Source organism: Equus przewalskii, chromosome 19 (genome assembly GCF_037783145.1).
Source record: "Equus przewalskii isolate Varuska chromosome 19, EquPr2, whole genome shotgun sequence".
NCBI lineage: Eukaryota > Metazoa > Chordata > Mammalia > Perissodactyla > Equidae > Equus > Equus przewalskii.
This window is the reverse complement of record NC_091849.1, coordinates 39,379,330-39,393,985: the sequence shown is the minus strand read 5'-3', so window position 1 is coordinate 39,393,985 and position 14,656 is coordinate 39,379,330. Positions and strand designations below refer to the sequence as shown.

Sequence of the window (14,656 nt, the reverse complement as noted above, 5' to 3'; positions counted from 1 at the left end):
TGGGACCAGAGGTATAGTTGTATGTTGTTACTCAAAAGGGCCTTCAAAAAACAATGCTCCCATCTTGTTTCGTAAACTAAAGGAGTAGGAGAAGTTCTGCTGATGGGAATTACACACCTTGTTGGAAGGAAGAACAATGGCAAGTGTTGGCAGCAGTATTTTCAGGAGCCAGGGCCTTGTAATGCCCCTGAAGTCACACCCATGGGTGACTTATTCCTGATGCTTTGCAATGAATATCCTAGCACTGAATTCATCTTCCCAGGAAAACCCTGAACCCCTGGTGGCTCCCTCTGGGGACAACCCCACAACAGCCTTTCATCCACCTACCATCCATCCACCTAGTACCTTCCTTAACTATCTAAGACAGTCATGAGGAATAGGATGAGCAAGCCTTAGTTGAACCAAAGTAAACATCCCCTACCACTTACAATGATAGAAAACATGTATACAGCACTTATTATGGGCTGGGTACTACAACTCAAAGTAATTTGCACATTTTAACTCTTTTAATCACTCCAACTATCTATGAAGTAGGTACTATTTTTTTCCCCTATTTTATGGATGAGGAGACTGAGGCAGAGATGTTGATGTGAGTAAGGCTAGAATTTGGACCTGGACATTGTGGCACCAGATCCCTACACTAATCCCTACACTGCTTTTCCTTGTTATTATTCACTCTTCTTCCTCTTCTACCTTGAAGATGGGGCATATGGGCCAATTTTGGTAGGATTTTAAAAACCTACATGATTTACGCTTGAGTTTTTATAAGAATTTTCCAATGGTTAAAAACAGAATAATAATGTATCCAATTCTGTCCAAGATATATTGTCTGTCCAAAACTTAGAGGGTTCATTATGGTCTGTTTTTGCTACATATCCTTCATTCCATCTTCACCATTATGGTACTGAATATTGTTAAGATATTTATTCTGAGCTCAAGTTTTGAGTGTCACCCTGCATTTACTGATTATTTCCTTTTCTATCTTTATTGCAGCTGCAGCTCAGTTGTTTGTCAGATGTGCATTTTCATTATTTTTCTACCTTACCACAGGTTATCATCGCCCTTTCAGAAAAACACCGTTCGCACATTCCCTACAGGAACTCCATGATGACCAGTGTCCTAAGGGACAGTTTGGGAGGGAACTGCATGACGACCATGATTGCAACACTCTCTTTGGAGAAAAGAAATATCGATGTATGTTGGTTCTTGTTTCTGGAGATCTCAGTCTGAGTTTTGGTTGCTGGTTTGTGAGAGGGAGTTGAGGGTCCTGGGTGGGTTTCCATCTTTGCAGCTGGGTTAGGCTATGCCTTCAGAGGTAAACACCCTACAGGGTTCACAGCTTTGGGTTATTTACAGCATTGTAATTACCCAACTGGAGAACTGACTTCACATAGCACAGGATGGCTTGAAGAAACCTCTTACACAAATTTTAGAAGGCTGCCAAGGGGTTTCCTTGGCTTCTCCTGCTCGGTTTTGCTCCTGATTACTAGGAAACCCTGGCAACATCTCCAAGATGTGTCTATCCCTAGACATGTGGCTGGGTACAGCACCCAGGGTGCTTTGGCAGGGACTGGCTGCCAGACAGCTTTTTTGGGCTGCTTTAGAGCCAGCTGATGTTTCATGCATTTCGGTTTAAGGTTTGGGATCCAGACTTTCTCCAAAAGAGGAAAATGGGAGGCAGCGGAGTGCCTGTCAAAATAAGGCCAAGCCCCAAGGACATTATAAGATGCCTTGAAAAGCCTCTCTTTTTGGTCTGCTATAAATATTTATTTTGTAGTCTTTCATGTCTGTGGATTGTAGTACCTGCTATGATTATGAGTTGTATAGGTGGTTCTGGTTTAACAGATCAGAGTTGAAAAACATATACCAGTTGCCACGTAGGACCTCAGCATCTCCCATACTTTTGCCATTGGTCATGCTATTAAACTCGAACAAAATTTGAATAAAAAATAATGTTCTAGAGCAAAGCTCCCTCATTTCTAGGTATGTTTTATACACATCAGTCTTTAGGTGTGCATCTTTTTCCTGTGAACAAAAATTAAGCCTTATCTCTCTATACCAGAACATTTTAAGGAGTTATTTTGCCTTCTTAGGAGTCTATATCCACCTGCAGATTTGCACAACGAGTGGCACTCATAAAGAATGAAGCTGTTCTTAATGAAGAAGTTGATCCCAGATTGGTAAGCAACTTTTAACTGACTATGTTTTAAAAAAAATCAAATACTAGTTCAAATTTGAGGGGTACTTATTCATTTCAGGTAATGTTCTAAGTGCTGGAAACGTGTTCTCTCATTTAATGCTCATAAACATCTTATGAGTGGATGTCATCTCTATCTCCATTTTATAGATGACAAAACTGAGGCACGGAAATGTTCAATAACTTGCTCAGAGTCACAGTGCTAATAAGCAGCAGAGCCAGGATTCAGACATAGACAGTCTGACTCAGGGCCTGTGTCCCCCTGCAGCTCCCCATTTCTTCACTCCTGAGATGTGCAGCGAGTCCTGAGGGCATGTACGACAGAATCCTGCACAGTCATATCCCTGTGCAGGCCATGGCCTTTCAGCAACGTCAGTTTAACTTTCTAGAGACAATGATAATAGACCATCTTTTATAAAAACTTATAGAGAAAAAGAAGTCTGGTTATTAAGTAGAACCATATTTTGCATACCTGTCCTGTTACTTATTCTAGAGATTTAAAAAAAAAATAATTGGTTTGACCCATGGAAAAATGACCATGCTTCTAGTTTTATAACAATGAATTCTGCTTTGTCAAACTGCTTTTTTAAAGCATAAATATTTGCAGGTTGTATGATTTAGCTACTAGTTAAAAGGCAGGTATGTTCTCCTTTCTCTATTTTGTTAGTCAACTCATGCCAATACTAAAAATGTTGAAATGAAATTTTTCAGCATTTTAAAGTTCTAAAATTAAGGTTATATTACTTTTCAAATCACTCAGCTTTTTTTAAATTTATCTAGAAAATAAGCTGGTGTAAAGTGAGTATTTTGCCTTATAAAAAAGACGTGAAATCTTACCAACAGTGCTTCATTTATAAATTTCTCAGATCTACCCCCCCCCCCCCCAGATTCTCAAATTCACTATTACCCATGTTAATTACTTCCTCTTGATTCTTGGCCCATCCTCCTCTGAAATCTTCCATTGAAGAGTAGAGGAAGAAGAGGGAAAAAGAATAATGGGGCTGTTTCATCCCATTTGCCTCAGGGAGCTTGAGCTCCCCAGATGGAATTCTGTTCTGGAGAAACCAATGGGTGAGGGACATCTATTTCCAGAACAAGCCCTGGTCAGATACCAACGTCACACAGTGTCCCCACTGGAAAAAGGGAAGAGAATTCAAAGACATGAGTCAAGTGGAATTGAACTCCTAGGGTGAATTCTTCTGCTGTCCTTACCCTGCCAGCAACCCTGCAACATTACTATGCAGAATGAGAAACACAATAACGGAGTTAGCTTGAAGACAAGAATTAGTTCTTAATTGAAGAAAAAAACATATTAGATGCAGGTTTTTTCCTTTAAATTTGGCTAAAGAGACTTTTCTTTGAAGGAACTTGAGGAATTTGAAGAAGGGTAAACATTGTCATGTGTTTGATGTAGGTCAGTGAGAGTTATAAAGAAAAGAGAAATCAGGAGTCAAAAGCTAATAGCTGATAATTGAACAAATGTTGATGTCTTCCTGGTGCACAATAATCTGGTAATTGACAAGTGTTGTTTTCTGGTCTCTTTTATAATTGCTTCTAAAAACTGACATTGCTGTTCATTATTTTATGTACAGAGCTTTTCTGAAGCACAATTGACAATTGAAAATTTGTCCTCAAAACCACCCAAAACACAACTTGGATGGGATTTCCTATATCTTACTCTCGAAATTTCATGGCAAATGTGGAGCCAGCGATGTAAGATCAGTATCACAAAGGATGTGACTTGCTTTCTTTACAAGTATTGGTACCCCAGAGAGACAAGGAGACAACAGAACTGTGAATAGGCCAGTCTCTGGTGACTGGGCATGGGCCAAAATCTTATTCCAAAGTTTCTGCAATAATTGAATGGGGGATGTGACTGTAATAATCTCAAAACCGTGAAAAGTTGGCTTAGTTTTGAGATTTCTTTTCAATAAGACAGAAGATAATTTGGTTGTTAGATTTGACTTTGAAAGCCTTAGTAGAAGTAGAAAATATGGCATCAATATTAATTTAGTAGAGGCAAGTTACAAATGAATGACTCACATAGTTTCTGTCTAAGAATTTTCATTCTGCGTAGCTTGATGATTCTAGAATGTTTTTGGAAATAAGTAAACAACCAAATCCCATCAATCTTGTGCATTTAAATGAAATTCTAGGAGCAATGACACGTTCAAAATACTCAGGATCATGTTCCCTAGATCTTCTGGTCCTGTTGATAGAATACAGATAATCTGAACCCCACCTATATAAACTTTAACAAGTACCTTTTGAAATATATGTCTGAGGTTGAAGGAAGAAAGAGAATTCTCCATCGCCCAGAAACAAAGAAGAGGCTACAGTTGTCCTGGAGCGGAGGGGCGAAGGGAGCTGGAGCAGAGGCATAGAAGTGAAAGCCCTGGGACCTTGGAAGGTGGATGATGAACCTCAGACAGCCTCTTCCCTCCTCAGCATAAAACCAGTGAAGGAGTGAGCCAGAAAGGAAAAAGCATCTGTCCACTGGCATAGGGAGATGCTAGGGAATCTTGTCTGCCTAGTGGACTCTAGGTAGAAGAAAATGTGGTTTCTCTGAAAACTTGAAATCCTAAGGCTCTGCCTCACATGAGTTTGAAGTTCAAATTTATGCAACATCCTTGGTCTGGTAACCCCTAAGCCAAAAAAGTTAGAAAATGAATAATAAAGTAAGTCCAAAAAAAGTAGGAAGATGGAAATTAAAAAGTGTAAAAATGAGTGAAAACAAAAGCCAGTGGAGAGAAACAAAAAATATGAAGTTGACTTTTAATAGACTAATAAAAGGAACAAATCTCTAGAAAGAGTAATGAAGAAGGGAATAAAGAAAGCAGAAATCAATATAATAATATCTGGAATGAAAGGAGGACTTAACTGTAGGTACAGTAGATATCTTAAAATAATGAATAAAGGAATTTGAATGACTTTATGGCAATAAATTTGGAAACTTAAACAAAATGGACAATTTCCTAGAAAAACAACACTGAAACTAATTCATGAAGAATTTAAAACATTTATAGATCTACAACTAATAAATAAATTGACTCAATAATAACGAAGCTACCAAAAGCTTTTCCTTATTGATTTGCAGGCTTCTTTATATATTCTGAAAGTGAATTCTCTGTTAGTTTTATGCAATGCATGTTTCCTCCAAAAAATATATCATGTTTTTCACTTTCTGGTGTTCTTTTGGTTAAAGGAAAGTTGTAAATTTCAATATAATTTCATTATCAACTTTTCTGTTATCGGTTGTTATCAACTTTTCTGGTTGAGTTGTATTTTTGCGTCTTCTTAAAAATAATACGTTTTACCTAAAACCACAGGAATATTTTCCTGTATGTTCCTATAAAAGTTTTAAAGCTTTGCTTTTCACATTTAGGTTGATTTTATTTTGTATAAAGTATGAGATATAGATCTAATTTTAATTGATTTTTTATACAGCTAATCTTGCAAGATTTGCTGTTATAATTCTATTATAGAAAGAGGGAGGGAGGGAAGAACAGAAGGAAAGAGGAAGAGAGAGAGAGACAGAGAGAGAAAGGAAATAAAGAAGGAAAGAAGGAGAGAGTTTACCAAATACTGAAGGAAAAATAAAAGTTGGATTCAGCCTGTGAATTTTTGTTTTAGGAAATTTGCATTATGATTATTAATATGATATGTGGTTTCATGACCTAGTTGGGTTTATTTCAGTAATTTAAGGATAATCTATCCTTAGAAAATATACTAATGTATAGTAAAGGAAAAAAAGTCACAGGAAAAATAAACACCAAATTTAGGGTAATGGTAATGGGGAATTCATTTAGGGAAGGCTATACAGGGGTGAGGGCTTCAAAAAGCTCTGTAATGTTTTAATTTCTCAAGCTAAGTAGTAGGTACAAGGTATTCTTTATACTTTTTTGTATATATGAAGTAGTTCATACTAAAAAAAGTCACATGAATTAAGGTGATTCATTACATTCACAGTTTAAAAGAGAAAAATTATATGGTTACATTGCTAGATGCAGAAAAAGTATTTGATAACATTAAGCATTCATCTGTAGCTTGAAAAGACTCATCAAACTGTGAAAATAAGTGAACATCCTTAAAGTGATTAAGGTTATCAAGCAAAAACTACAGCAAACATGTAGTTTTGCTGAAACTTTTTTTTTTTTTTGGTGAAATGCTAGAAGGAATTATACAAGAATGTCTTAAGCACTGCACTTGGAAGTCCTTGCTAAGACAGACAGAATTTTTAAAAAATGTATGAGGATTTGAAAAGAAGAAAAACATCTGTCATTGCTTACAGACTATTTGATTGTTTATGTAGCACATCCAGGAGTATTTAATGATAAACAGAACCAAAACAATGTTCAGAAAATTACTCGGTACATAATCCATGCATAAAAATGAATTGCCTGGCTATACGTCAAAAGCCAACAATTAGAAAATTCAATTTTATGAAAATTCCACTTACAATAACAACAAAAACCTTAAAATTCTAGGAACGAAACCTAATTAAAGACACGTAAGATATTTATAGAGAAAATTATAAATCTTTATTGAAAGGAATCAGTGGAAAGTCATACCATGTTCATGGATGTGATGACTCAAAATTTGATAAGTCTTACCAAATTAACCTTTTAATCAAATTTATTTCCAGTTAAAATTTGAGAAGGGTCTTTAGTAGAATTTTACAAGCTGGATCTAAAATTTATATGAAAGAGCAAATGACCAAGAATAGCCAAGTCTGTTTTGGAAAAGAACAAGATAGAAGGGGCTTGTTCTATCTAGATGCCAAAATTGCTTAAAATATAGTAATTAAAACAGTGTAGTATTGCCATTCATGTAGTCAAGTAGACAAATATTTTTAATCAATAGCTCAAAGACACAATTATATGTGGAAACATATAATAGAATTATAACAGCAAATCTTGCAAGAATAGCTGTATAAAAAATTAATTAAAATAAGATCTATATCTCATACTTTATACAAAATAAAATCAACCTAAATGTGAAAAGCAAAGCTTTAAAACTTTTTTTTTTTTTAAAGATTTTATTTTTTCCTTTTTCTCCCCAAAGCCCCCCAGTACATAGTTGTGTATTCTTCGTTGTGGATTCTTCTAGTTGTGGCATGTGGGATGCTGCCTCAGCGTGGTCTGATGAGCAGGGCCATGTCCGCGCCCAGGATTCGAACTAACGAAACACTGGGCCGCCTGCAGCGGAGCGCGCGAACGTAACCACTCGGCCACGGGGCCAGCCCCAAAGCTTTAAAACTTTTATAGGAACATATAGGAAAATATTCCTGTGGTTTTAGGTAAAATATAACAACAGAAGTAAAATCCGAAATGTCTATCAACAGGAGACATAGATAAACAAATTGTGATATATTCCTTTACTGAAATACTATATATCCATGAAAATTAATGAACTAGAGCCACATGAAGCAATATAAATAATCTCAAAAACATAATGTGGGGAAAAAAAACCAAGTTGCAATTACGTGCAGTACGATAACGTTTACATTAAGTTTAAGGCATGTAAAATGATACTGTACATTATTTACAGTTATATCTATACATGTGGAGTAAGATATGAAGACATGCAGGGAAATGCCACCCACTGAGTGCAATATCGTGTTCACTCAGGAAGGACAGAGAGGAATAGGCATAAGGGGCCCCAGTTACATCAGTAATGTTTCATTTGTTAAAAGACATTCTAGAACTATTTTCACAAAATATTAAGATTTAGCAGAGCTAAGTGGTAGGTACAGGAGTGCCTTTTATATCCTTCTCTATACATTTTTGCGTCCTTAAAATAGTTCATAATTTCAAAAGGTATATGTTCTCTGTCACCAACTTTCCCTTAATGAGGAGTTGACATCCTGCCTTACCATTTTAGATGATTATACGCCTACAAAAGGAAATCCAGGAACTGAAGGATGAACTGGCCCTTGTCACTGGAGAGCAGAGGACAGAGGCCCTCACAGAAGCAGAGCTCCTTCAGTAAGCCTGCAGACTTTTTTTCTTCTGCTTTAACAGTGAAAGTTTGTGTTAACTTCTTTGTTGGCCCTAATGTTATGAATTCACCTCAAAGCATGAAGTTCTCCTGGGACAGTCTGAATTGCATTTAGGCGCCAGTGAAGAGTGGCGGCTTTCCATGAAAAGCTGGATAAGGCTGGCAGTGTTTTTGCCGCCTCAGCTTTGAGGAAGTAAAGAACAGAGCATAGAGAGGATGGGAATATCCTTCTCATGCCAGCCGAAGAAAAGGGATTGTATAATAGTCATGCAATTTTAAAACATATACACCAAACACTCTCGAGCTGTGGGTCTCACATCTGAAAGGAATTCAAGAAACGTCCTTTGTATTAAACAGCATCTTGCTGCAAGCACCGATTTATCCCATGCCAAAGTAAGCTCTCTCCTTTAATAAATAGATGGCCCATATATTACAGTTCAAACACTTGAAATGGGAATGAAAGCAGGTATTCAGGACTTTATACAAGGGCGGCATCTTTGGGAGCCTTTAGATTTGCAGCCATATGGCTTATCAGTGGCACAATGTGGCTCTCATTCTCTCTCTGATCATGAGCCACAGTCGTGGGCTTTCTTGTGGTTTCTGTGCTGCTTATTAAGTATTTATGGAGTGATAATAATGGACTAGGCTTCGAAGGCATTGGTGTTTTCTATTTCCAAGTAATAAATAGAGCCACGCAAGATTATTCTAAAGGTATACTGTCATTTCACCTAACCCTCTCTCAACAGAGAAAATGATAAATAATAGAGATAATGAAAGTATTTTCTTTAAACTGTCTCATGGCTACCCCTGGAGGTTGGTCTGCAGCTTGAGAAGCCTTGAGCAAGTTTTCTGTTATACTCAAAGCTTTCAGTTGTCTAGGATAGCGCTTCCTGATTCTAGAACACCATGGTTAATAATATAATAGGCCCCTAAGGCCTTCCTTACAAAACTTTGAGGCATCTATGCATTTAAGATGAAATATATTGCCAAAATTCACATTTCAAAGAATTTCATGTCACTCCTTGAAATAACTTGAGATATCTTAGATGCTGAGAAACCCAAGTTGAGAATTCCTTCACTGTGGTGCTCCCTTCCCCTCACAGAATTACCAATTACTGTCCTTGAAGATGTCTCTTCAGAATATTGATCTTCAAGCCAGGGTCCAGCCAGGAAAACAAAACCACTCTAGGCCTCTCAACCAAGTGAATTTAATATAGGAAGTTAATTGTAACTGAGATGGTGCTGCAGGAGTGATGCAGCACACCAGAGATCAGAGCAACAGGAGCTCCTACACCTTGAGGACAGGAGGGACACTGGTAGAAGGTTGTGTTGACCAGCAAGAGCTAGACCATGATGAGTGCTGCCTGATGGAAGCTGGGGCCACTGAACAGCCACAGGTGCTGTGAGACGTCATCCCGGCAGGGACCCCTAGCTCTCTCTCATCTCCTCTTCCAGTTTTAGTGCCTCCTATTGGCTGAACTTACCCAGAAGCCAGTTCTTAAAATAGTCAGGGAATGTAGTTTCCAGTAATGCAGTCAAACAGGGGAAAGGTGGAAACTGGATCTAAGAGCAAACAGGGAAACGACCACCAAATCAAATAAGTACCAGTGTTTTTTCTAATTTCTGTATATCCTATATGTTGCTCAGAAGGCTCAGTTTAAGGGTAAGATTCTGAATGTGGTGGTTTCAAGACGCCAAACTGAGTAAGTCTATGCTGCAGGTTCCCTCCACTGTTCCAGATCTGGGAAATTATAGAACAGATATAAAGAAACATCTGAATCTCTAGCCAACCCCAAGAATAAGAAGTAAACTTCTCAAGGGCGAAAGGCTTCTAGGAATTCCTGGGAGACTGAAAGGTGGGGTTACGATGAGCAAGAGAAAAGGATAGACCAAAACATGGGTACAGCACCAAGAAGGCTCCGTGTCTAGAAGTGGGGGCACCCTGGAGCAGGAGAGGGCTAGGAACAGCCAACGAGGGTTTGGCAGCACTGTTAGAGTGGGAGCAGTTTGTCCTATGAACCACTATGCGCACCTTCTTCCCTTCTCCACCAGTGTTTAGGATGGAGAAATAGGGAAGGGCCCCAGGTAGCTGATGGTGTCCAGGATAAAGAGGAACCAGCTGAAGACGAGCTGCTGTCTTCAGCTCTGCCTGTCCTCTATTCTCACTAAAAACAGTAAGGATCACACACAGCTGCTTCAGCCCTTCATCCAGAACTGGCTGCCCACGCTGAGATAGCTGAGTGTCTAGGAAGGATGAGCTCACAGCCGGGAATGACTAGAAATATGAGGACTGCCAACATTGAGAAAGACAAGAATGAGAAGCGTTTATAGCTTGGAAGGCTTCAAAACTAAACTTTACAAGAAGAGTTATTATATCTTGAGAGATATAAAAGATGGTATTACATCCATGAAACGACAACAGGGTTTTGATCTTTATAAAACAGAATCAAGAGGAGATCTTGAAAATGAAAAAATGTAATTGCTGCCATTAAGAACTTAATAAATGGCTCAGTAGCAGAATGAAAAAATGGAGGGGCAAACTAGTGAGCCAGGAAGATCAGGGCTAAGGAATTCTTCCAGAATGTAAGATAAAAGGATAAAGAGATAGAAAGTTTAGAAGGAAAGAATCATTGAGAATAGCCCTAGGTTTACCAATATCTAACAAATAGGAGTTAATGAAGGAGAAATAGAGATAATGCAGGGGAGCCAATAGTTAAAGAAATAATATCTAAGAATTTCTTAGGACTAAAAAAATAAAAGACATAAGACTTCCAAATGAAAAGGTTACGAGGTGCTAAGCAGTATAATAACATTGTAGAAAATGTTTTCAACCTCAAAATATATAAAAGAATCCCAAAAGTTATCAGAGAAGAAAATTATTAACCATCAAGAATCTGATTTAGAGCAGACTTCTCATCAACAACTCTGGAAACAAGAACCTCTAGTGCTGAAAACAAAACAGAACACACAGGGACTTGAATGGAGGTTTCTGTGTCTAGCCAAACTAGTAATCAAATGTGAAGGTGAAATAAAGGCATTTTTCAAACATACAAACTTTCAGACAGGAAGTTTACCACAGATTGTCTCTTAAAGAGACTGCCACAGATTATACTTTCACACAAAAGAAAAATGCTACAAAGTATAAGAAACAATAATAAGCAAATTTTGTTATATCTTTATGATACTCAGTATTGTATTATATTCACATTATATCTTTTACTAACCTGCCATTTGTTAAATGAATGGATGTTTCTATTTAAAAGTTATTGATAACAATCAAATTTGCCATTCACAGGAGTTTGGGGGGATAGAATGGAGAGAAATAAAATTGTGACAACAGATTTAGAATCCTGAAGGACTCTTGAATCATGGATTGATTTCCTTTGATCCATAGATAACAAATATACAAATGTCAATTGAAACAGATTCTACATAGTATGTAGGGTTGCCATTAGTTTTTCTGGGTAATTAGTTCATTCGTTTATTCCTTCCTTCATTCATTCAACATTTATTATTCACCTAGTATTCAGAAAACTCTACTCTGGGCCCTGAGAGGACCCCAAAGATGAGCAAAACCTAGATCCAGCTCTCGAGGGGTTTACAAGTTAGCGGCAGTGACAGACATGAGCACAAGTAATTATGATGTACTATGTAAGTATTATGAGAAGATATAAATAAAACACGAGATTACAGAGATAGTAATGATTAATTTTGAGCTCAGGAATCATGTAAAATTTGTTCTTGTGCTCATAAGTAAAGTCAGCAATTTTGACTTCTCTGCTGTCAAGATAACTGTCCTGTATAGCATTATGTCTTATTAATCATTTCTAGTCAACAGTTAGGGAGAATGAATATTGCAAATTACATCCACCATGCCAAAGCAAAGCAGTGGGTTTCACAAGAGTCCAGGGACTTTGTTGCTTGTTTGTCCTGACACTAAGGATTATTCAGATAATATGGGTTTTTTTGTAATTGTTTTTGTTATATTGTCGTTGTGCTTATGTTTTGCCATAATTAGCTGGATTGAATATTGGCACAAGTTAAAATTCATCAGATTTAAGAGTCCCTTTATCATCTTAAAGTAAAAAAGATAACTCAAAATTTGTGCCTAATGTGGCACTGCTATTTGATGTCATTAGTCTGTGCCTCTTTGTCTTCTAGGGTCCTGGACCTTTACTCAGGAATGTGAATCACCTTCAGTCCTCTCGTTATGCCCAGACTCCCTGGGTGGTGGCTGGGAGGGGGATAATGGTGCTGGAGAGAGGAAGAGTTCCACAGCTTGGCAGGACAGAGTGGAAGAAAGGTTCTATAGCTCAGGTCTGCTTCTCTGTTCTGCTGAGTCCTGGGCTCATAGGGACTGCCATGGCATAAGGACATTCCTGTCAGGGATTCTGTGAAGGATGTCAGAAAGCAGATATCTAATAGATGACACAGTCTATGTAGTGCACACTGGACAGTTGGGAGATGCCTCTTAATATCTAGCCTATCAAATTTTTTGAACTATTTCCCAGCGTTTCAGTCCTTAATGTAAATATTTGCTGCATTGACTTGGATGCTTCAATTGAAGAGGATTTCAGATGTCAGCCTCGAGTTACTGTGATATTTTTAGTTTACATCTTTTTTTTCGCCTTTGTAAATTTGAAAAGAGACAGCTGGATGAAGGCTATGTAGCCAAGTTAATGTTTATACAGAACTTCTTGGGTGAAGATTTGATTGTGATTGATTCTCTAAACACATACCTCTCTCTCTTCCTCTGGTAAAAAAAAAAATAAGCCTGTAGATCTCTGGCTAGGATGGAAGCATTATATCCTGGCCCAAGTCTAAATGAATAGAATATGTTCTGCATAGGGACATTTTACTTGTGAGGTGGAATTGAATTGGATCTCATGGGCTCAAGTTTGCCCAAAGTAAACTTCCAAACATGTGGATCATTTTCTTTTCTTTTTTCTTTTTTTTGCCAGCTTTATTGAGATATAATTGACATATAACATTGTGTAAGTTAAAGGTATACAATGTGATGATTTAATATATATATAGTGAAATGATTACCACAGTAAGGTTAGTTAACATATCCGTCACCTCACCTTTGTTACCTTTGCATATGTGTGTGCTTGTGTGTGTGTGTGATGAGAACATTTAAAATCTTCTTTCTTAGCAACTTTCAAGTATACAATACAGTATTGTTAATTATAGTCACCATGCTGTATGTTAGATCCTCAGAATTTATTTGTCTTATAACTGGAAGTTTGTACCCTTAGCCAATATCTCCCTATTTCCCCCAGCCCCTGGCAACCACCAGTCTACTCTCTGTTTCTCTAAGATCAACTTTTTTATTTTCTACATATAAGTGACTTCATATGGTGTTTGTCTTTCTCTGACATTTTTCTTAGTTAATCTTTGCAAATCAGTCAATCCGTCAACTTGAGTTTATTGAGCACCTACCAGATGCTAATCACTTTAATAGGTGCTTTGGGGAATTCAGGAATAGAGGGTACAGAACATAATTCCAAGGAGTTACAGCTTTATTGGGGAAATAATACATATACACACATATGCACAAATATATGTATATATGAAACAGGACAAGAGAGTATATTAGTAGAAAGAGTAAGTGGATACTGAGAACTGTAAAACCTTAATTATAGTTCTAATTCTACTCATATGAGTTTTTAATGGCTCTCTAGGCTTGTTTCCTTATGTGTAAAGTGAGATAATTGGACTCAATGCTATCTGTGCACTCTTTCCGCTCAAGGTTTTAAAATCTAATTATCAGTTTATTACACATGGTTTAATACATTATTTACTCATTATCAATGATAATGAAAAGCTAAATCATGTAGGAATTCTGAAATGAGGGAAGTCACTGCAGTTATCACCCACTGAGCAAGCTAAATAAGCTTGAAATGATGTCAAGAGGAAGAAGGTACCATTCTGAGATGAAGGCGACCACGTAAACAAAGGTGCTGAGAGGGAAGGAGCACAGTGTGAGGAGGAGGGGCAAAATAGCAAGAGACCAGTATGGGGGCTGGCGTATAAGAGGCACTAACTAGCAAGGATCTGGATTGAAATTGGCCTGGCAGGAACCTAGGGTTCTCATGGGAGAAGTGAAGAATAGGATTAGACAGATAAATGGTGACCTCATGATGGGTTATGAATACCACATGTAGAGGAGCTACTATTTTATTTAATGGTGCCTAGGAAACATTGTGATTTGAGAGTACTGCAACTCATTCATTCATTCAGTAGTGTTTACTGTGCTCTTTCCTTATGCTAGGCACTGTACTATGTGCTAGAGATGTAGGAATGAACAAAATGAAGTCCTTGCCCTAATGGAGCTTACATTCCACTGGGGAGAGAGATAATACACAAAAGAAATGACTAACATATAGAGCATTTCAGAGAGCAGAAAGTGTACAAAGACAAATAAAACAGGAGTTTCAATTTTAATAAAATTTACAT

General features: G+C 37.5%; 1 protein-coding gene across 6 annotated transcripts in view; it reads left to right on the top strand.

Moving 5' to 3' along the window:
* Positions 1 to 14,656, top strand: part of KIF6 (kinesin family member 6) — a 371,498-nt gene that overhangs the window by 136,181 nt on the left and 220,661 nt on the right. For all 6 annotated transcript variants that reach the window (XM_070584535.1, XM_070584539.1, XM_070584537.1 and 3 more), the window contains 3 exons: positions 1,051 to 1,194; positions 2,094 to 2,180; positions 8,081 to 8,184. In XM_070584535.1, coding sequence (XP_070440636.1) covers positions 1,051 to 1,194; positions 2,094 to 2,180; positions 8,081 to 8,184 — 335 coding nt within the window. The remainder of the gene's footprint in view (positions 1 to 1,050; positions 1,195 to 2,093; positions 2,181 to 8,080; positions 8,185 to 14,656) is intronic.